The sequence below is a fragment of the Vombatus ursinus genome, unplaced genomic scaffold (assembly GCF_900497805.2).
Source record: "Vombatus ursinus unplaced genomic scaffold, bare-nosed wombat genome assembly UNPS02008961.1, whole genome shotgun sequence".
Taxonomy (NCBI): domain Eukaryota; kingdom Metazoa; phylum Chordata; class Mammalia; order Diprotodontia; family Vombatidae; genus Vombatus; species Vombatus ursinus.
In genome coordinates this window covers 12,655,206-12,679,075 of record NW_020948739.1, presented here as the reverse complement: position 1 = coordinate 12,679,075, position 23,870 = coordinate 12,655,206, and the positions used below count along the sequence as shown (strand labels likewise).

The following is a 23,870-nucleotide window of genomic DNA, read 5'->3' as shown; positions in this document are numbered from 1 at the left end:
AAGTCAATAAAGTACCATGTCTATTGGCAGGGTATATGCCAGAAATATTTTAACAAACACCAAAAGTCAAGTGCAAAGAAGAGGCGATGATAGATACAGGCCTCATGCAGACTGACAGGTGCGTGAAAGAGAAGCAGGCCACCAGCCTCAATCCTACTGTCATGGCTGACTGGGAATCTTTGAGGCCTCTTGTTTTGCTGTATTTTATCCCCAAAGTGTATATGCTATTTTCTTTCCCCCATGATCTCCCTGAATCTTTGTGCAGTTCCAAGAGACCAGTTTATCTTCACATTACATCTCCAAACTGTGAGGTTGATGATAATAATATTAATAATAATAGTGACAATAATGAGGACAATTAATAATAATAAAAATAATAACAACAGCTTACATGATGAATGACCTGATTTGCTATGTTCTTAGTGATGCATCTGAACTTGGAGGTACAGCAAACTATTATCCTAATAAAAGGGAAGTCAAGTGGCTTAATAGATAGAGTGCGGGGCCTGGAGTCAGGAAGACATCTTCCTGGGTTCAAATCTGGCCTCAGACACTGACTAGCTGCATGAGGCTGGGGAGGTCACTTAACTTTGTTTGCCTCAGTTTCCTCATCTGTAAAATGAGCTGTAGAAGGAAATGGTTAGCCATTCCAGTATCTTTGCCAAGAAAATCCCAAATGATGTCACGAAGAGTTGGGCACAACTGAAAATGACTGAACAACAACAATAACAAAACAAGCTAACTATGGGCCAGTTATTCTAAGAATAACTTCCTGTCCAACTCATCACTTCAGTCTGCACCAGGTCAAAATGTGAACAGCCAATACTTCCGTGTTTTTAATCAAGGTGCCATCATCAGTGCTCAAGTTGAGCAGAAGATAGAACCAAGAATAATTCTGGAACTGTATATATCCTCTTTGTCTGGTCTGGGGGAAAACAAACAAACAAAAAAAGGTTGAAACTGAAGGAGGTTGAGTATTGCTAATGCACCTCAAGATAGGAACATGAGAGATCTGAAGAGGATTTGACATCTGGCATGGTAACTCAATTACTGTGTTGAATTAATTAGTCTGCTGAATCTTCTTTTTCTTTTGTTTGTTTATTTTGGGAGGCAACAGGGATTAAGTGTCTTGCCCAGGGTCACATAGCTAGCTAGTAAGTGTCTGAGGCCAGATTGGAACTCAGGTCCTCCTGACCCCAGAGCTGGTACTCTATTCACTGAGCCACTGCCTCGTCTGCTGAATCTTTTGAGCCCAAACTAGGAATGTGAACTGAGTAACATTGCTTCAGTTCACATTAAGACAATTTAAAAGAGTATTCCAATTTCAGATTTGATTCAAGGCTGAGTAAGGAGGGGTTAGAAGGTGATGTTTTTGTAATAAGGGAAATAAATCTCCTGGGGTTGAGATATATGATAAATCTTCATTCCTAGTTCAAGTCAGACAACTGTAATAAAATAGTAAAAGTTCTTCAAATGTTTAAATGTGCTTTAAATAATCATAACAGATATTTATATTTTGTTGAAAGTAAAAAAAAATCATCTTCTATTAGCATCTTACTCTGATACTTCATTGTCATTTGGAGGTGGTCCTTGGGTCTTGACAGCTATGACAGCAGAAAATGAGCTATATTAAAGAACTATTTGGCCCAGTGTATAGACTGCTCCAACCTGGAGTTGGGAAGTTGTTATTGTTGAGTCTTTGTGACCCCATTTGGGGATTTCTTGACAAAGATGCTGGAGGGATTTACCATTTCCTTCTCCAGATCATTTTACAGATGAGTAAACCAAGGCAAACAGGGTTAAGTGACTTGCCCAGAGTCACAGAGCTAGTAAGTGTCTGAGGCCAGACTTGAGGAGGTAAGTCTTCCTGATTCCATCCTTGGGACTCCATCCATTGTACCTTTTAGATGCCCTGGAGTTTGGAAGATCAGAGTTCAAATCCTGCCTCAGATGGTTCCAAGTTGTGTGACCCTGAGAAAGTCATTTAACCTCAGTCTTGCTGAAGTTTCATGATTGGTAAAATGGGAATAATGATAGCACTCACCTCTCAAGGTTGTTGTTAGAAGAGGATGAGATAATATTTACCAAGTGTTTTGTATACCTTAAAAGGTTATACAGATGCTAGCTATTATGATTACAGAATAGAAACATTTCATGTGGGAAAATAATCATGGGTCAAGTATACTTGTCTGAAAACCAGCCAGGATTCTTATGTTTGTAAAATATTTTAACCAAAAATCTAACCATTAAATGATAATTTTTGTTGTTGTTGGGGTGTGTATGGAGGAGCACCACAGCAAGATCTTCAACTAATGTATAAGTTATGGGGCAGCTAGGTGACTGTCCTTAAAATCAGAAAAAACCTGAATTTAAATCCAATCTTAGACATGTGTGAAACTGGGCAAACCATGTCAGGCTCCACTTCCTCATCTGTAAAATGGGGATAACAACATCTCAACCTCATCATGAGGGTGTTGTGAAGATCTGCTGCAGTAACATTTAAAGCGCTTTGTAAACATTAAAGCACCATATAAACACAAGCTGTTATTATTGTGATCTCAGAATCACAAAATCTCAGAATTAGAAGGGACCTCAGATAACTAATTTAATTATCTGTTTTGGCTACTACATTATACTGTCTTTCATTTTGTGATTAAATTCCATTGAAGTCCACAGAAATTTCCATATAAACTATAATATAGCCTTATTGTCTCCATCTTTTTTAACTTAAGTATATTTTTGGTACCTTAGTGCTAGACTTTACCATTTATTAATATTAAATTTCAGCTTATTTAATTAGTCCAATACATTAGCCCAGTAGTCCTTAAACATTTTGGTCTCAAGACCCCTTAAAATCTTTAAAATTAGTGCTAATCCAATAGAAATTTTGTTTTTGTGAACTGTATTTATTAATATTTACTGTATTAAAATTTAAGCTGATATTTAAAAAAAATACAATTTTAATAACAAAACATTTTTTAAAAGTTATTTTAAAAATAATTTTAAAACAATAATACACATATTACATATTAATATAAATAGCCTATCATTATTTTATGTATAAAGTATATTTTCTGAAACAAAAAATCCTGATTAGAGTGGATTTGTTTTCTATATTTTTAAAATCTCTTTAAGGTTCGGCATAATATAAGGTAGCTGGATTCTCTTATCTGCTTCTACATTCAATTTGTTGTAATATGTTATTTTTGTTGAAGGACATGAAGAAAACCTGGCCCCACACAGATATATACTTGGAAAAGGGAGTCTTTAATAGGGAAATAATATCTTAGTATTATTATGAAAATAGTTTTGAACTTGCAAATTCTCTGAAGAGATGTTGGGCACCTTCAGGAGTCCTCAGACCACAATTTGAGAGTGTCATTCTTGTTTGTTTGTCAAGATCTTTTTGAATCCTGATGCTACCATCCATTGTGTTAGCCATCCCTCCTAGCTTTGTGTCATCTCTTAATCTGAAAATAATGTTCTCTCTCCTCCTCTCTCCTCTCTTCCCCTCTCCTCCCCTCCCCTCTTCTCTCTCTCTCTCTCTCTCTTTCTCTCTCTCTCTCCCTCCCTCTCTTTCTCTCTCTCCCTCTCTCATCTCATCTCCACCATAAAAATGCATGGCTACTCTAGGTCTAGCTATTCAACTAGACTGAAATCTACCTTATCCTAACTGTACTACCTAGCCCACACTTCTTTATCTTGTCTTAAAAAATGAGATGAAAGACTTTTTCTTTATATCCTTTAACCCTCCATTTTTAGTGTTTACTTAACTGTGCAAATGTGTCCTTTGAGTAGAATAGAAGCTCCTTGCTGGTTGGGATTTTTCTTTTATTTTGGCTTTGTATACTCAGTAAACAAAGAGACTCGCATATAGTTAGTAAGTGATTAATAAGTGTATCCCGTGAATAAAAGGTTCTAGAATTTTGCCTGGGATCTACGCTGGCATCACTGAACTATGTATTTCAGTCACTGTTCTCTTACTCTTTTTTGAAAAAAAAATTGAATACCAAATACAATTTTAATAATTATCCTTCTTTTTTAATAATGGTGCCATACTTGTTACTGACCAATTTAAATAATATGAAATTATAACTAAAACCAAGAAGCAAATATTATTTTCAAGGGAAAATTAAAAGTAGGAATTTTAATAAAACATTTAATTTTTAAAAAGAGATAAAATTAGCATTTGCTTACATATTACGTAGAAAGGAGTGTGGATTAAATACTTAACCTTTAGAATAATAAAATATGTAAATACCTCACAGGGTTAAAAAATATTATATTGACCAATTGACTTTCCAATACCTCAGGCTGTCTCTGTTTAATTAAAAAAAACTATAATAAAATTCCTAAAAAAAAAGATTACAGGCAAATGAAATTTCCCTTCAAAAACTAAATTTCATGCCAACGTCAAGAGTTTCAGAAAATCAAATGAACAGGGATGTGATCTGCTGAACTGTTTTCTAGACTGTTTTAGGAATTCTTGAAAAAGGAAATTTTAAATATGATGAGAAAAATTCTAGGGGAGTTGAAAAAAAGGGTATGCGTCCAAAAAAAGAGTCAAAGAGAATGAAAATGAAACTTATTACCCATCTCCCAATAGAGATGAGGTGATGAAGCTAAAATGCAAGAGACACACATTTTCAGATATGGATAACATGTGAATTTGTCTGTCTGGCTCTGCAGCTATGTATTGATGCTTTATTTTTAGCTGCTATTTTTTTTTTGTTTTGTTTTGTTTCCGAATTTGGTCAATTGGGAGAATAGTTTAGCAAGAGGAAGACAGTATAATTATTTTTTTTCTTAATTGAAATAAAAAAATAAAGAAAAAAAGAAGAAAATGGGTATGTGTCAAAATTTAAAGTAAAAAAAAAACCTGAAAATAAATATAAAGGAATTTTGAAATAATCATTTGGAAAACAGAGAACTTTTCTTCATTGAACAGGTAAGAGTTGGGAAGATTCCCTATGACAATTTAAATAAAACCAAGAAAAGTCATTCTGATTTTTCCCTAATATCTTCAGACTCAACATTTTAGCTTCAACAGTTACAGTCCAGAAACAATTTCATTTCACCAAATCTTACAGTTTTGTCAGATTCCCATTTATATGTGTATACACTTTAAATAAGTATAGTAAAGTACTACTACTCCCATTCCTCATCACAGTATGAAAGTGATGCTGGTATCCTAATGAGCATGAGAGGCAAACACAAGCTCTGGACATCTCTACCCTTATGTGAAGGGCTCAAGTATGGATCTAGCAATGAAATGCGTGTCTGAATTCTGAGAATCAGAATTTTATAATAACTTTTATAATAAAAAGGTTATTAGCTATGTTTGTCGTCTACAAGGCCACAAGTCTTTAAAAGTTATTGGGATTTCAAATTAGGGATCCTTGGAATTTCAAAGCAATAATAATAATTTCTCTTTAATCTGGCATATTGGGATTTGCAAAGTACATAACATAAGTATCTTTTTCAGATTAAAACTTATTAAAATATATATAAAATTATTCCTAAGTAGGCATTTTTCCAGCTTACAGAGTATCAATGATATCCTTAAGATTTAAAAACTAAATAAAAATAGATAAACTAATAGAGATAAAAATAGCTACTGCTAACAAAGCACTTCATTATAGCAACTGCAATATTTCATGAAAATTTGAATACATCTACTTACAGCATAATAATATATAGATTAATCAGAAAATTGCATTTTAAATATAGACTATCATTAATTTGATATAGTATAATGGAAAAGGTCCATAATCTTTTATGTCAATAATATACAGATGAAAGGTATTTAATAGTAGATCCTGCTTCAGTAGACAGTAACAGCTATGAAGAATGATTGATTCAATGTACTATAGATTGTGCTAGTATCCTTCTAGGGAAAAACACACACACAAACTAGATTTAGATTTATAATTTAACTTAAACTTAGAAGTTTGCACAATCCCTTCTTCCTTACAAAGAATGCAGGAGCTCTTCATTTGCTGGAATAATAAAAGTCAAAATGCTTTCATTTGGGAGTACACAAAGAAAGCAAATACTACCCAAATGATATTCTGGGGTCATTCGACTTGAAGGATTTCCTATTATAAATTTTTTGCTTGGGGACCATAAAAATGAAGTGATGATTCTTCAATTGATCAACTTGGTTTATAAAACTATCTGGTTTGGGGATTACTGTTATTATTATTATTATTATTATTATTAGCATCCTGGGCCATTTTGGCAGTATAGTGAAATCTATGAATCTCTTCTCAGAACAATATTTTAAATAGGTAAAATATATAAGATTCCAAAGGAAAGGAAACATTTTAAAGTATAGTTATCCGTGTGTGTGTGTGTGTGTATGTGTGCACATATGTATGTGTATGTACTCATGGGTGTGTTCATTCACAGAACTCAGGTTTAGAACTCTGCATCTAGATTAATTCCTAGGAGTTCCTGAAATTCTGAAATTCTTGAGGTAGCTTGGATTAGTGAATAGGATACTAGACTTTGAGTCAGGAAAACTTAGGCTCAAATCCAGGTACTCACTAACTCTCTGACCTTAGGCAAGTTGCTTAAATTCTTTATGCCTCAGATTCTTCATCTATAAAATGAAAGTTCCGGGCTACATGGCCTCTAAGATTCCTTCCTACTCTAACCCTATGATCCTCTGATCCCCATTGAATAGAGATTCAAGGGTAGGATTGTTTCAAATCAGCACCACTCTGCCCTCCAGATCTCATTCGGAATTTACATATTTGATGATGGGCACAATTTGGAAAATATTTTTGCTTAAAGCAATCAGCTACAGGTTACCTGCAAAGCTATGGGAGCAGTACAATTCCAGACCTATCTATTGTGATAGACTAAGACAGACTGTACTTTTCTATGACCAGATCAAGAGTTATGGTTGAAACAACTATGGAACCTGTATATTCTTGTATATTTGTAAAGAGATGTTAATCAGAATAAGGATGGCGCTACTCACTCTCTATCCATATTGGGAAGAGTCTCCTTTGACTTAATAGCCCCTCAATACCTTTAAAGCCTAAGTGTGTGTGTTTTTAAGGGATAAGTTTTAGGGGATTTTATTCATTTATTTGTTTATTATTTGTTCACTTTGTTTATTCTTAATGTTTATGTTTAAGTTCAATTATCTTAAATATTTAAGTATTTTTACTTATTTCAACCATGAATTTCCTACAGTTACTTCTTTCCACCTTTTAATAAATATACATCACACAATCTTGCTGATACTGCTTGGTTGCTATTGTTAGTTTGTATTTTTGCCTGTGTATGTCCTTACTTCTCCTTAATTTCCCATGCTATCATTCTTGTCAGATGGATGGTGCCTGGAACATGGTGGTGACGCAAAATATTATTTTTTTGAAAAAGAAAATATAAGTATGAATCTCTTCTGAAGGCCTACTCTGATGTCCTGTCACAAAGTAGAGGTGACCCTATATTATAAAAAGCTATCCCAGTGGCCCATGACCTCTGACAGGTCCTACCAACAGGCTGCTATTGTAAGAACTACTTGTCTAAGCTGATCCACAGTGTGGTGTGACATGACGTGTTGTGTGTCTCTGTGTTTGGCCACATCAAATCTTTTAAAAAATCTACTAAATCATGGTGGGGGGGGAAGGGAGAGGGGTTTACAATTTACCAACAAAATCACTTTCTTTGAAGTATTAAAGCACAGAAGCTTAATTCAGGAGCAAAATCAATAAGAAATCTTCTTTCTAAATCTTTAGAACAGGGATTCTTAACCTTTGTGTGTGTGCATATGTATGTGTGTGTGTGTGTGTATGTGTGTGTGTGTGTGTATGTATGTGTGTGTGTGATGAGTTTCACTGTCAGTCTGGTAGGGCCTATAAACTTCTTCCCATAAAAATCTGTTTACATGCAAAAAATAAAATACATATGATGAAAAGGTGGGCAATTATTTTGAAACACAGTTATTAAATTAAAATAAACAAGTTAACAGATGTCCCCTACTGAAGGAGATGGAAGCAATATCTATGGTATGGAGTGTGAGCTATTTTGATCCTAACTCTTATACAAGAGAACAAGTTAGGGACAGAAATTAGAATTCTAACTGGCCCTGGTTTTACAGGTTCAAACAATATTACCAGAATAGAACAAAGTTGTTTACTTATTTTTCGTTCTGAATGTAAACCTGAATTGTATGACAATTAATTTATGTCATCTTAAAAATAAAGGCAATTGTATATGTTATTAAATGTGAACAGTATTAGCCTGGCTAAGGAGATAAAGCAAGAATCTTATAAATTACCTTACTAAACAGCCATTTAGCATGATTAACCTGTTCCCTTCTAAACTCTGTGTAGATTACTGTCAGAGAGGAGCCACTTGGAAAAAATCCAAACAGCTCTGTCCATGAAAAGCAGCAACAAACTGGTTTTAAGTGATTTCATTGGGAGGCAACCAAAGATAATTCCTGAGGGACAACAAAAGTATTCAGATTCAACTGTCTCTCAGCATTCACATACCAAGGTGTTATTATTCAGATCCATCTTCCCAGCAAAAGGCCCCCATGTTGTTCCAACCGGAAGTTGCTGCCGACTCTGAATCTTGCGCTCTCCATCCTTCTGGACCACCTCCAACTCTCCTACAGACAAAGAAAACAAGCCATGTTTAGAGTACTTTCACTTGTGCCTTGACAACAGCCACCTCTGTCTTTGTGTTTGTTTTACATGCACAATGTTCTGAGGACCCATATAATGAGAATTAATTATGCTTGTCTGAAAAACAACTGATCTTGTCATCCTGAGGAAAGAAAGAAAGAAAAAACTAAACCTTTTTCCTTATAATTATATTCAAATTTAGCTTATGGAGCCAAATTTCTTTCTCACATCTTTTCACACACATTATACTCTGAAAGCATTTCTATTTAGCAAGCTTTTGAGAATCAGAGGGAATAACCCTTCCTCAAATGGCTTTGTTCCAGGGCTAGGGAATGGAAGAAGAAGTAGGAAAACATACTAGGGTTAAAACCCTTAATATACTTGACTGTCAAAGTAACTTTAATGGGGCACTCAATGTGAGTTTATTTACTTCACAGTAAGGAATAGGGAACTTTGACAAATGAGTCCCTCATAGCTATTCAAAGAATTTGGATAGAAAATTGGTAGATGTTTTAGAAAACCCTCTATTGTTTCCATAGTGTACTATTTCTTTAGATAGATAAGAATAAGTATCTATACTCATCATACACAGAGATGTGTTTATTTAACTAAATAATTTTTTAATATATATTTTTAAATAGTCCCCTTTTTTTAGGATATGCCCAGGAATGGAAATAACAGAAATGAAACCAGAATGATTTCGGCAAGGACTTATCCTCCAACCTCACACCTCACCTGCCACTCTGTTTTAATCAAACCATATCAATCCTTTACCTTTTCATCATTTCCCACTATCAACCATAACTAACTGATGAAAGAATGAGAAAAAGGGAATTTCTTAGCTTGATTTACAATCCCTCAGAACTGACAGACAGAAACAGAAACAGAAAACGTCCCAAACTGTAGCTTTAAAGTCTCTCACTCCAGTTGTCTAATTTATATAAACAGTGACACAACCACTCTATCCAGCAGTTTTTTAATTTCAAAATGTAACTTTCGCAAAACATTCATTGTGTCCTTGTTAAGTGATATTTCTATTCTACATGCTTGGTGCTGCAGCTACTATGTTGCAACGGTGGGCACGGGCACTCACTAAGTTTACTCTTAAATTCACATTGCCAAAAGCTAGCATGAGGAAATGACTGGTAGTACAGATGTTAGTTATAATATCTCTCTTCAGCCAATGGCCACACTTTGATGAAAACATTTATTCTGAGTTGTTGTTGCTGTTGCTGCTTCTGCTACTGTTTTAGCAGCACAATCTAGTTAGATTTGGGACTTTTCTGCTTAGGTTTAAGTGGTAATACTACCATAGTCCCTGTCCTTAATATAATAGCCAATGAAATATCACTGAATTGATTGTGATTTAAAACATTCCTCAGCTGCTTTGATATCTGTTAATTATTATGGCAATTTGCTAAAATAAAAAAAAAGTCCACAGAGAAAATTCATTCACATAAGTAAGATATTTGGACAGTGAAAACATCTTTAAATAGTAATTCAACAAATGACACCAACATTGCTTAAATGCAAAGCCACAAACCCGCTATTCAGTTTGCTTTGTCTTATTTTTATGCCCATCTTCTGACACAAAGTAGAAGACTTGTTCACATGGTCATCCTTAAGTTTTCCCCTACCTCCTGGCTCCTAACCTCGGTAAATGATAGCAATTTAGCAATAACTCAGGATTATAGAAAATGAACATACTAGCACAATCAGCAGTAGCTCTATCTGGGGAAAATTCATTTGGGTGTGGGAGGGTAACAGAGCACAGTCTGCTCTGGGTGCACTTATGCTAGGTGGGGGTAAAGTCTATTCCCAAGACAGTCCAATCAACACTCTTATAGCATTGTCAATACCCAGCCCCTGGGAGGAGGATGGGGTGAAGGTTCGGTGGCAGAGAACAAGGAAAATATAATCTATAAGAGGACCACCAAGCAAAGGAATGTTGTTGTGGGGCTGGTAGCCTGGAGCAAAGCCCTGATCACTCTGTTCTGTTCATTGTTTTGCTAAAAATCAGTGATATGAAAGCAAAGGACACTTAAACCTCAGATTTAGGAAAAAATAATAATTGACACTTATGTAAAAACAATACTTCTCATTACCATACTTAAATCTTAATTACTAAATGTCAAGGAGAGATAGATCAGTTGTTTCTAGCATATAGTTTATCTCCAATACTTCAATTACTTGGAAAATGAGATTTTTCTACCTTTTAGAAACGGGCAAAAATATCCTAACATGTTTGATTGTTGTTTATTCTTGAAGTATTTTCAAATTTGAGTAATATTTCTTGTCAAAGAGAAATCATCCATAAGTGTAGACATACATACAGTATCAGGCAGGTATGTTCTTTATAACCTAGAACCTCCCCAGCTTTCTAGTATTTTCATATTACTTTTACCCACACACTCTATGTAGAGACATAGACCTACAGACCTACTTTCTGTTCACACAGAGCTTCATCTCCCGCACTTTTGTGTCTTTGAACTAGACTTCTCTCATGCCTGGAACTATCTCCCTCTGCAGGTTTCCATCTTTGAATCTCTGGCTTCCTTGAAGACTCAGTTCAAATGTCTTCCTCTGCAGAAGGCCTTTCCCACTCTACCCAAGTTCTAGTAACCAGCCCTCTAGGGTTATTTTCCATTTTCTACTCTGAGTCCCTTGATGTTATTATTGTTCCACCCTCCAAACTGGACCACCAGAGAACATGCCTGGTTGGAGCTAAGCCTCTTGGCTCTGCAGTTTTTTGACTAGCATTTTCATCTTCATGTTAACCATTTCATCTTTAGCCCTATTGCTACAGATATCTTCCCATCTTCCACTTATTTCTCATCATGATACAGTACGCAATGGCCATAAATCCTCTCTACAATGGCCTCTGGAAAGGGTGGGTTAATGGATGGCTGGATTATTCCATTCACTACGTTTGTAACTTCATAGACTTTAACTCTTTTTGGCCTCTACTCTCTTTAAATGTATCATCTACTCCCATTAGAATGTAATTTTTGAGGGCAGGGACTATCCTGCTTTTGTCCTTGTATACCTAGTTCTTCAGACAGTAATCTTTTTCCATCTTGTCTGACTCTTCATGACCCCCTTTTGAGATTTTTTTTGGCAAAGATACTGGAATGGTTGGTCATTTCCTTCTCTAGCTCATTTTATAGATGAGGAAACTGAGGTAAACAGGTTAACTGACTTGCCTAGGGTCACACAGCTAGTAAGTGTCTGAGGCTGGATTTGAACTCAAGAACATCAGTCTTCCTGACCCCAGGCCCAGTGCTCTATCCACTGGGCCTGCTAGCTGCCCTTTGGACAGTAATTAGCACACAATAAGTGTTTAATGAATGCTTTTCCTTTATTTATCTATTTTATATATGTCATACATTTACACCTTTTGATAAGCACGTTGTTTCTGTCATTAGAATAAAAACTCCTAGAGGCCAATGTTTTATGTTTCTTTTTTTCCTCAATGCTTAACCCAGAACCTGGCACATAATAAGGGTTTACTAAATGTTTCTTGACTGAATCTCAAAGAAAATAATGAGAATAAGGAAGACAGCCAGACAAAGCATTATCAGACCCCAATTATATTATAAAGCAGTAGCCATCAGAACTATTTTGTAATAGTTGAAAATCAGACAAGCAGAACAGTGTAGCAGACTAGATAAGGAAAAACCAGAAACAATCAAAACCAGCACTGTGATGTTTGATAAACCTAAGAACATAAATTCCTGAGGAAGGGGCCCCTTTTTGACAAGAACTACTGGGAAAATTGGAAAGAAGTTTTACAAGAATTTTTTAATCTAATATTTTATTCCACTTATGAAAATAATATAAAAATAGATACCCAACTGGATGGGTTCAACCAAGGAAAATAATAAATGTTTGAAGGACTATGGAAAAAAGACACACAGATGCACTGTTGGTGAACCCGAGAATAAATTAAATCATAGTGAAGTGTAATTTGGAATTATACTCAAAGTTGTTAAACAATACATGTCCTATGGGGCAGTCAGGTGGCTCAGTGGATAGAGTTCTGGGCCTGGAGTCAGGAAGACTCACCTCTCTGAGTTTAAATTTGCCCTCAGACACTAGCTGTGTGACATTGGGCAAGTCCTTTAACCCTGTTTACCTCAGTTTCCTCATCTGTAAAATGAGCTGGAGAAGGAAATGGCAAAGCCATTACAGTATTTTTTCTAAGAAAACTCCAAATGGGGTCATGAAGAGTTGGAAATGACTGAAAATGACTGACCAATAACAATGTACCCTTTAACCCAGCTATATCACTTCTAGACCTATTTAGTGTAAAAAGGGAAAAATGAGATCAGAGAAAAAGGCACAATGATGCCTATATGTAAAATATATATAAATAGCATCTCTTTTTGTGGTTGCAAAAATTTTTTTTAAAAATGACCAGAAACTAAAAGGATGCCCAATAACTGAAGAATGGCTGAATAAATTGCAGTGTATGATAAATGATAAAATATTATGGTGCTGTAAGAAATGAAGGAATAGATGATTTCAAAGTGACAAAGAAAGAATCGTAATAACTAAAGTGGAGTGAAATAGGTAGAATCAGAAGAAAAAATATTCTATAACATCAATATTATACAAATGAAAAATTGTGAAGATTTGTGTAGACTGATGAAGAATGAAATAAACAGAAATAGAAAAACAATTTATAGGATAACAATACTGTAAAGACAAACAACTTTGAAACTTATAAGAACCATGATCAATATGATAAGCATCCACTATTTCAGAAAAAATAATCATGAAACATACTTTGTACCTTCTAACAGAAGGTGATGAATTTAGGGTACAAAATGAGTAATGTATATATATGTATGTATGTATGTATGTATGTGTGCTTTACACAGCCATATAAAGGAAATAAACAAATAAAGGAATTTGTTTTGTTTGACTATACATTTGTTATTAGGAATTTGTTTTTCTTTTCTCCCCCTATCCCACAAAATGGGGTGGATATCAAAGAGAGAAAAATATAATTTCTGTTTTTTTTCTTTTAAATACTTTCAATTGTACACAGTAACAGCCACTTTGTGTGATGACTGACTTTGATGGACTTGGTTTTTCATAGCAATGCAGGAATCTAAGACAACTGCAAAAGACTCATGATGGAAATTGCTATCCATATCCAGAGAAAGAACTATGGAGTCTGAATGCAGATGGAAGCATACTATTTGCTCTCCCTTTCCTTTGTTGTTTCGTTTTATTGTTTCATTCTTGTGGTTCTACTCATTAGTTCTAATTGTTCTTTACATCATGACCAATGGGAAAATATGCTTACTATGAATGTGTAAGTAGAGCCTATATCAGATTGCACACCATCTTCGGGGATGGGGGAGAAGTGAAAGGGGGAGAAAATTTAAAACTCAAAATCTTGTGGAAGTGAATGTTGAAAACTAAAAATAAATAAACTATCAAAAAATACTTTCAAAAGAGAGGTAGGAGAACTACAAATGTGGAATGCTGCATGTACTTTCATGTGAGTTCACTGAATTGTTAGTTTAGCATAATCACTTTATTTTGTTACAAGACAGTTCTTTTGGTGTGGGATGATCTGGAAATGTTTGCAACGTAAAAACAATGCACCAATAAAACTCTTAAAAATGAATGGCTGCATGCCTTGAATATGAAAGGTCATAAAATTTAGAAAAGAATGACAAGAGGCATCTTTTACAACTGACAAGACAGTGGATTCTTAACCAAACACAGGACTGAAGAGATTACAAAAGAAATAGACATTTCAATTTCTTAAAATTTCAAGCCTTGTTCATGAATAAAATCAATGAAGAGAAAATAAGAAGATACTATAAATCAGGGAAAATGTTAGGATGAAACATAAAGAAATAAGCCTGATATTCAAGATATATAGAGGGTTGAGTCAATTATATAACACCAAAAGAAATTCCATGATTGGTCAAAAGCTATGAGCATTTTTTTTTTACAAATTCAAAGTACAAATGACCAAATGAAAATATAAGCCAAAAACACAAGCAGTTAGAGAAATGTAGATTACGACAATTGAGATTTTACCACACACTGTCCATACTGTCAAAGATAACAAAAAAAATTAAAAAGGAAATCAATATATCAATTTGAAGATGGGAATACTAATGCACTGTTGGTGGATCTGCAAACTAACCAACTCATTTTGCATATCAATTTGGAATTATTTATGCATAGTAAATGAATTAATTATGTAAGAAAATGATTAAACAGTTTGTAATCTTTGATTCAGTGTTGTTGTTATGTGACTATTGAGCATGTGCTCCAATGTTGTCAAAATGGGTGGCTATCATTTGGGGAACTGTTATAAAATACGATATAGGGATATAATGGAATATTATTATGCAGTAGGAAATGATGAATCTGAGGGATCCAGAGAAACATGGTAAAATCTATTTAATTGCTGCAGAATAAAATAAGCAAAACCATATATGTGTATTGTGTTCATGTGTGTATTCGTGGGTGCACACACACATATGTATGCATGCATATATTGATTTAATGGCAGCAACAACATAATAAATAGCTCCCCAAACTGTTATAAATTGAAAGTACTGGAGGAAAGATAATGAAACACATCTCCTTCTTGAGGGTTAAGAGATGTGAGACCATTTATAATTGTTGTGCACATTGTCTTTGAGAAGTTTATGTTAATTTTTCTTCTTTGTCCTGTTATCAGCTTCAATAGGGCAAGAAGGGTCCCCAGAAATACCTGATAGATACAAAATATGTTAATAGAACATATATTTAAAACCTCATATACCTGCAAGAATATTTATAATAATATTTAAGGTTTAAAAGAATATTAATATATACATAATTGTTAAGGCCTACCATATGATAGGTACTATAGTTGTGTGAGGCTGGGCATTAATTTTTACATGTATATATGTATATCCTTCACTAAACTCTTTGTCTATTGCCTCACATGGCACAGAGACGACTTTGTGTTCTTTAAGCTTACGACAGGAGAGTATAAGCTCTGGTAGGTCCTCCGAGGCTAGAAAAGTTATAAATAAAGGTCAGCTGATGGATAGAATGTATGTCATCTGAAAATTAGCCTAGTTGGGTTTGGAAAATTTCATCACCAACTTGTATTTCACTCCAAAATAACTCTAGAAAATAGAAAATATTTACTAAGTCATAGAGAGTTTGCAATCTGCATCATACCAGCACAGTCACAGATTCTTGAAATATACTTATACATGTTAATATATGTACCTCCATTAAAACTGTAGTCCAACAACTTATCAGACATGGAGGTGATTTTGGGTTCTTGAAGGTTATGCCAAAGACGTCTACAAGCTAAAAAGGCTTTGGAAATGGACTTTTCATTTTTTATCTTTGTATCACCAGAGTTCAGCACAATATTGGACATGTAATAGGTGTTAATTGGTTAGTTCTTCAAGGACTAACCTCCTTTATTGATTTACCACCAGACTACCCTCATTTTGAACTTCTTTGACTTCTCCACCATCCCTCCACTGTTTTTCAGTTTCCTTTTACGTATTGTCTTCCTCCATTAGATTGAAAGCTCCTTGAGGGCAGAGACTGTCTTTCTTTTTCATATTTGAATCCTTGGCCCTTAGCAAAGTACCTGACATATAGTAGGTGTTTAATAAATGTTTATTATTTATTGAATTGGTTGACTTCAGGGAAATTCATCACTAGGTTGACCATGGGCAAAGTTTGCATGAGTGTATGTGTGTGCGCATGCATGCATGCGGCATGTATGAGATATAATGAATACTCTTTTTCTATATGTATATATATTTGTACTATAGTGAGACTGAAATAGACATGTACATATGAAAATATATGCATATTTATTTCAGTTTCAGCAACGTTGAAAGACCAACTAAGCTATAGGAGTTTAGCTTCTGTATAAGTGAAAGGAGTTCTCTTAATGACTGAATTATAGAACCTAAAAATATACATATATGAATTTAAGAAAACTCATCACAATAAAATGATCAGTCTTTCTAGTGATGATTTGTTTGGTTCTGTTCTTTTTTTTCTATAGCAATTGTAAGCCAACAGCTAGGGCATAGAGAGGAGAAATCTATGTTGGTAGAAGTAGCATCCACTCAAAGCTATCATAAATCTTTTGTACTATTGGATTTAAACTCAATAGAATCTTTATGATCATATTTTAATCACTTTAAAAAAATTGTACTGAAGAAGTAATTTTATTGATGTAGGTCCCTCACAAGTAGGAAACTCTTTCTACCAGTGCTGATGGCCACCCTATCTACAACATATAATCCTAAAGAGTTGCCTAAGGCACAAAAAGGAGAAGGGTCATAGATCCAATTTGTATCAGAGGCTGAACTTAAAACAATGTCTTCTTGACTCCAAGGCTAGCTCTCTATCTTAAGCTATGGATGTCATAGTCATAGAATTTTTGTTTCAATCTGATTGGAATGTCAAAAAAGTGTTTACTTAAATATATACACTAATTCATCCTCCACAAAAACTATGAAAATGGATATTACTAAAACACAGACATGACATCTTACTTTCAATCATGCAAAAAATATTAAGGACTCCCAACTGTCACTACAATAAAATAAAAGTCCTCAGACTGGTATTGAAAATCCTCTTCAACATGTATTCCACTTATATTTTCAGTCTTATTTCATTTTACTTTCTTTTTTGAGTTTTTCATTGCCTATATAAATTGGTCTTCTAGCTTTCTGCAGATTTGAAATTCCATCTCCCACATCTCTTCTTTTGTTCAAAAAGCATCCTAAATCTGGAATGCATTCCCTCCTCATCTCTGCCACATTGAATTCTGGCTTTCATCAAAATACATGGCTCAGGCATCATCTCCTACATTACACTCTTTAGATCCATGAAATTTGCATTCTTTGTCTCTTATAATTACCTAGTAATACTTTCTGTTCTTTTTTTTTTTTACTTAGTGGTATGTGCATTATCCTCCTCCCCCCAACCCCCACCATAAAACAAAATACTTGAGGACAGAGAAAAGTTAGTTTTTAGCTTTGTATACCCAGTACTTAACATGGTGGCTGCACGTGTCAGACTTAATAGTCTAGTACCTAGTAGGCTTAATAAATGTTTATTGAATTGAATATACCTTTATCAGTAGTTCCTCTATAAATTATAATCCAGAGTAATGGTGACTTTCAATCCTACAGGTCCATACTGGCTGTGAACAACTTTGAAATAAATGACAGATAGAGTGTGCCTTTCTGCATAAAGATGAAGCCTATAGTATTTGCCTGCTTTTTGCACACTAAAAAAACAGTCATGTCTATGGACATGTCACATTTAACTGATACCAGAGGAATCATGAGAATCTTTGAAAACCCTTTTAAAAATAATTCAGGCTCCCTTTCTGCCACTGACATTTTTCATTTGAAAAGGGTTCAGGCTCAGTCACACAGTGACTCCTTATCTGTACCTGTGGATTTACAAGCAGTCCTGTCTTTTAATGGATTAAGAACTACAAACTTAGGGCAGATCACAAGGCGATACCCAAATACCTTCCAAAGTTTTCAGGCATCTTTGTGCATTTTAATTTTAAATTGGCAAAAAAGAAGCACTTTTTTAGCTCTTTAAAGAGTATCTCACAGAAAAGCTGGTCACTGTCCAAAAATGCTATATCAATCTTTTCTTTTCTATTTGAATATGACCATGAAATTCCTGGTCTTGCTTGGTTTCTTCCAAAGGGCCACAATGAAGTTAGAAGAAATCCTTCTTATTAGTGAAGCAACTAAATTTATATATGTATGTGTGTATGTATACATATATATGTGTATATGTATGTATACACACACACACATATATGTGTATATGTATGTATACACACACACATATATGTGTGTATATGTATGTATACACACACATATATATGTGTGTATATGTATGTATATACACATACATATATAAAATTATATATGTATATACACATATGTGTATGTGTGCATACATATATGTGTATACATATGTTTAAAATACTTTTCATTAGATGACTTCTAGGTATATAATAGTATTTTTACTATAATTTCTTAAATGAGTGAAATCAAAGAAGAGAGAGATCAAATTCCATACACAAGGAAGCTTAGCATCGTTAGTAGTAAAGTTGGGATGAAAGTTGAGATACATATAAGAGTGTCCTGATTTCCAATTCATTATGTTATCAGTTGAACTGTACTGTCCAGCTTACAATGTTCATAATTGAGTATTAAATTGATGCATAGGCAAGAAATATGGGATATAGCAAATTAGTTCCCTCATATTTGAAGACTTTTAAAATGGAAAAGAAAAGCAAGGAACAGTGGAAAGTACGCATAGCCTAGGAATGGAAACCCAGACCTCTTCCTGGCCCTACCAATTATTTGTCATGTCATCCTGGGTGAGTCTCAAACTCTTTGGGGTTGGACTTCCTCATGATCAATTAGAGGAGGGTTCTGTACCTTCACAAATCATTCCATGAAGATTTCCCAAAAAGGTATCTACTTTATAGGGACGGTTAGGTGGTGCAGGGGATAGAGTGATGAACCTGGAGTCAGGAAGATGCATCTTCCTGAGTTCAATCTAGCCTCAGACACTTAATAGCTGTGTAACCTGTGTAACCTGGGGAGGTTTGCCTCAGGTTCTTTGTTTGTAAAATGAGCGGGAGAAGGAAATGGCAAACTACTCTAGTATCTTTGCCAATAAGATACCAAATGGAGTCACAAAGAGTAAGACACAACTGAAAAATACCTGAATAACAACTGTACCTACTTTGTACTGTAGGGAATATATGATAAAACAGGATAAAGATAAGGATAAAAAAAGTAATTGTATCAAAATGTCTTCAAGATACTTAAACTTGATAAGGTCTCCAGGATGTTTTGGAAAACTCTCTCTTAATTCTTTCACAGCTTCAGAGGTAGTCTCTTTGTAAACATTTTGTATTTACTTACCAGCTATGTCTAAGTGTAGCTAGGTGGCTCAGTGGATAAAGAGTTAGACCTTGAGTCAAGAAGACCTGAGTTCAAATATAATCTCAGACACTTACTGTCTCTGTAATCCTGGGCAAGTCACAACTTCTGTCTGCCTCAGTTTCCTCATCTGTTATATGGTTATGCTAAAGCACCTACTTCTCAGGATCATTGTGAAAATAAAATAATATTTACAAAGTGCATGGTGAACTTTGTCCAAAAATGTTAAGTTAAATGCTAGCTATTATTGTTGGTTTTGTTTTTTTGTCTTCCTAGTAGAACATAAAGTCTTCTCCTGTAACCTAGCCCTTGTTTTAGGAACATCTATGCATCTAGGAACATATACTACACAACATAGTGTAGTACCTGGCACATGGTAGGTATTTAATAAATCCTTTATAAAAGGCTGATTGATAGGAGGGATAAAACAATTGTACACATGAGTGAAGTATAAATTAGTGTAAGTTACATAAGGGAGGCACAAACTGCTATTAAAGTTATGAGAATGCATCCATTCCCTTGATATCAAGTCAAAATCTTTGATTCGTTGACCTATTTCATTGATCCCTCATTTATCCCAATTTATCCCTCTTCAAGAAGCCCTGTTTTTTTCTTATTTGCATATATGTTATGCAGATAATAACAGTTATGGTTACATTTATATAGAGTTTTAAGATTTCCAAAGTGTTTTGCAAATATTTGTAAAATTTTAGTAGAATATAAGCTCTTGCACCTCCCCTTCCCGCTGGAGTCTCCTTCACAAGTAGCATCAAAAATGTACCACCCTAAAATGATGAATTCATCTGATGATTTACCTATTTAAAGCTCATCAAAGGCATGTCCATCTTTTGTTGCTCCTTGTGGTTGTTCTCTTGAATTCTGTCAGAGAAAGGGGCTTATACTTCATAAAGGGATCACTGGGTGTTACTAACATCTTAAGACCTCATTAGCTTTGTTACCTACTCTTTGACTTCTTTGACTGCATGAACTAGAGGAGGAGGGGGAAACAATGTTGCCCCCTTCCTGGAAAGTAACTTTGGAGTCACCTTCACCTATTTATTCTCCATCACGCCCACCGAATTCATCAGTTGCCAAGTTCTGGAAGTTCTACCTTCACAAGATCTTTTACATCTATCCCTTCTCTTTACTCACACACTCACTATTCTGGCCCTTCCCTCATCACCTCTTGCCTCAATTATTATGAAAGGCTTTTAATTTGTCTTCATGGCTCAAAACTCTTCCATCTGCAATCCAAACACCACATTGATGTCCCACAGTGATATTAGTAAAGAACAAGTCTGACTACACAACTTCCCTACTCAATGAACTCTATTTGTTCCCCATTATGTCTAGGGACACAAACCAAAACAAAACCCCCAAACTCCTATGTTTAACATTTAAAGTCCTTTACTACATAGCTCTACTCTACCTTTCCAGCCTTTTTCCAAATCACTCCTGTCTACAAACACACTAGGTTCCAGTACATTTTGTCTTGGTTTTCACTAAATTTTGTATTTCTTCTTCTGTCTTCACAACTTTGCATGGACTAAATGCCTGGAATGCCCAATCTCCTTACTTATCTCTTAGAAATTTTAGTTGTCTTTCAAAGACCTGCCCAAGTCCCACTTCCTATATGAGGCCTTCCATTTTTAAAAATGCATTTAATGACTTCTTTTGTTTTAACACCATATACATTTTCCCTTACCACAGAGCTATTTCATATAAAAAATTCTTCTTTTAAAATGAAAAGAGAAAAAAAAAACTCAGCAAAGCAAATCAACACAGAAAATCTGAAATCGCACACAATGTTTCATATTCCTGGACACCCACCGCAATGAATGAATAAGAAGAGGTTTCTTACATAAAGCCTTTCTGTAACCACCCATCTGATAGTTGCCTCTCCACTAGAACTACCTTATTTTCAGTTTGTGTATGTTTTGTGTATACATATATGTTTACATATTGTCTTACCATGTGGAATAGAATAATAAGTTCCTTTATCATTAGGATTGCTTTGTGTTTGTCTTCCTTGAGAAGATGTCTTGGCTTTACCCATACTGGAATCCTCTTCAATTTGGTAAGATCCATTGACTTAGCCCTCAAAAACCCAAGTTCAATTCTACACTATGATAAAGCATCAAAGCAGGAAGTTCCTGAGGGTCAAGATTATTTCATTTTTTATCATGGCATACCCAGGGCCCAGAACACTGTGGTGTTTAACAGACAGCAGACACTTAATAAATGTTTATTGATTAACCAAAATGAAGGATATAATGCAATATATTATGGAAACTGAAAATTACATCAGCAGGTCTAAAAAGGGGTATGAGTAAAAAAATGGAAGAAAAGAATTTTTGATGCATTGAAGCACTTTTTTCAATGCACAGAAGGGAAGATCATAAAGAAAGATAGACAAATTATACATCTTTGTAAGTTATATGTTGAATTTATTACATACCTAAAGGAAAAGTAATGATATCTAAGATATATAGACAACCAACAGAAATATATACAATCAAAACCCATTCCCTAATATATGAATAGTCAAAGGATATGAAGAAAGTTCTCAAAATAAGAACTGTAAATTATTGTTAATAACCACATAAAAGAATGTTCCAAATGACAATAAGAAAAAATGAAAATCAAAACAATTCTGACATTTAATTTTATGGCAAATATGACAAAAGATGGGAATAAGAAATGTTGGATGTGTTATGCCTGAACATTAATGCATTGTTGGTGGTACTGTGAGTCACTAAATCCATTCTGCAAAGCAATTTGAAATTATACAAATACAATGACTGAAATGTTTTATGCTGTGATCCAGTCATTTCATTACTGGCACGTAACCAAATGATGTAAATTTAAAGAATGGCACTTTTTGTGGTAACAAAATAATGGAAACAAAGTAGATGCTTATCTGTTGCTCAACAAATTGTGGTTATATGAGTGCAATATGCTGTATGATGAACATGATGAGAACAGAGAAGCATGGAAAGTTTCAGTGGAATGATATAAAGTAAAGTAAGGAGAGCCTGGAAAACAGTATCTACAATGAGTACAACAATGTAAATGGAAAGAACAATAACCACAAATAAATCAAAATGAATATTGTAAAATTATACTGATCAAACTGGAGAAAAAAGATAGAAGATACTACCTTCAATCCTTTACAGAAGTGGGGGCCCCATGAGTGTGGGGAATTGTGTGATAATATCAGACTTTGGTTTTGCTAACTTTCTTCTTCATCTACCTTTTGGAAAAAAAATACCATAAGGGATTTTCCTCTGGAAATAATTGGGGGAAGAAAAAAAGGGAAGTGTAAGTATCAGTGTAAAATCAATTTTAATATGAAGGAAAAGCCAACAGTATGTAGTAGAGATTGCATTTTTATGTACATTTTTGTGAACAATCTGTTTTCTATCCTATACTTTGTATGTGGAAATGTTAATTTTATTTGGCATTTGATAAGTTCTGAATAAAAAATAAATTAAAAGTAACTATATTAGGTTAGATAGAAAACAGAAATCCCATTACATATTTTGGCAACTATTCTTCTTCAAAAAGAAATCTCATTTTCAGCAACCTGAGCAAGTTTACACAAAGTATTTGAGACACAGAAGAGTATGGATTAATCAATTTTGGTAAAAATAATATTGTTAGTATTATGGGTTATTATCTCATCATATTGAGAAAGTATACTTTTAAAGCCATTAGTTTCTCAAAGACTTATGATAACTGCGCTATATAAAGTCATCTCAAGTCAAGATTCACCCTCTAAGAAGTCATAGCTATCTTGGTGGGTACAATGCTGTGGAGTAAAAAGTAACTACCTGGTAAAACCAAAACTCACCTAGTTAATATCACAGTACCCAAACCCTTTCCTGATAAGAAAACAACAAATTCTCTGCCATTATTACCTTTCAATAGGATGTACATACTACCCATGTGGTAACTCCACAAAAAACAATTCTTTTGTGAATTCTGTATGAATGGGAGGATCACAAAGTTAATCAAAGAAGACGTAGATCACTCATAGGAATTTACCAGAAGCCATGTTCTAAATGGGGGTTCTCAATGTTGGGTTTGCAAATTTGAAATTTTTAAAAATCTGGACAACTGTATTTCAATGTAATTGGTTTTCTTTGTAATTCTATTATTCTTATTGTGCATATCCATATCTATCTATCTATCTATCTATCTATCTATCTATCTATCTATCTATCTATCTATC

The 23,870-nt window shown here is 34.3% G+C and overlaps 1 protein-coding gene across 1 annotated transcript in view; it reads right to left on the bottom strand.

Annotated features, from left to right (window-relative positions):
* Window positions 1-23,870, bottom strand: part of ZFPM2 (zinc finger protein, FOG family member 2) — a 551,489-nt gene that overhangs the window by 264,974 nt on the left and 262,645 nt on the right. The window contains exon 4 of the mRNA XM_027850028.1: window positions 8,514-8,632. Coding sequence (XP_027705829.1) covers window positions 8,514-8,632 — 119 coding nt within the window. The remainder of the gene's footprint in view (window positions 1-8,513; window positions 8,633-23,870) is intronic.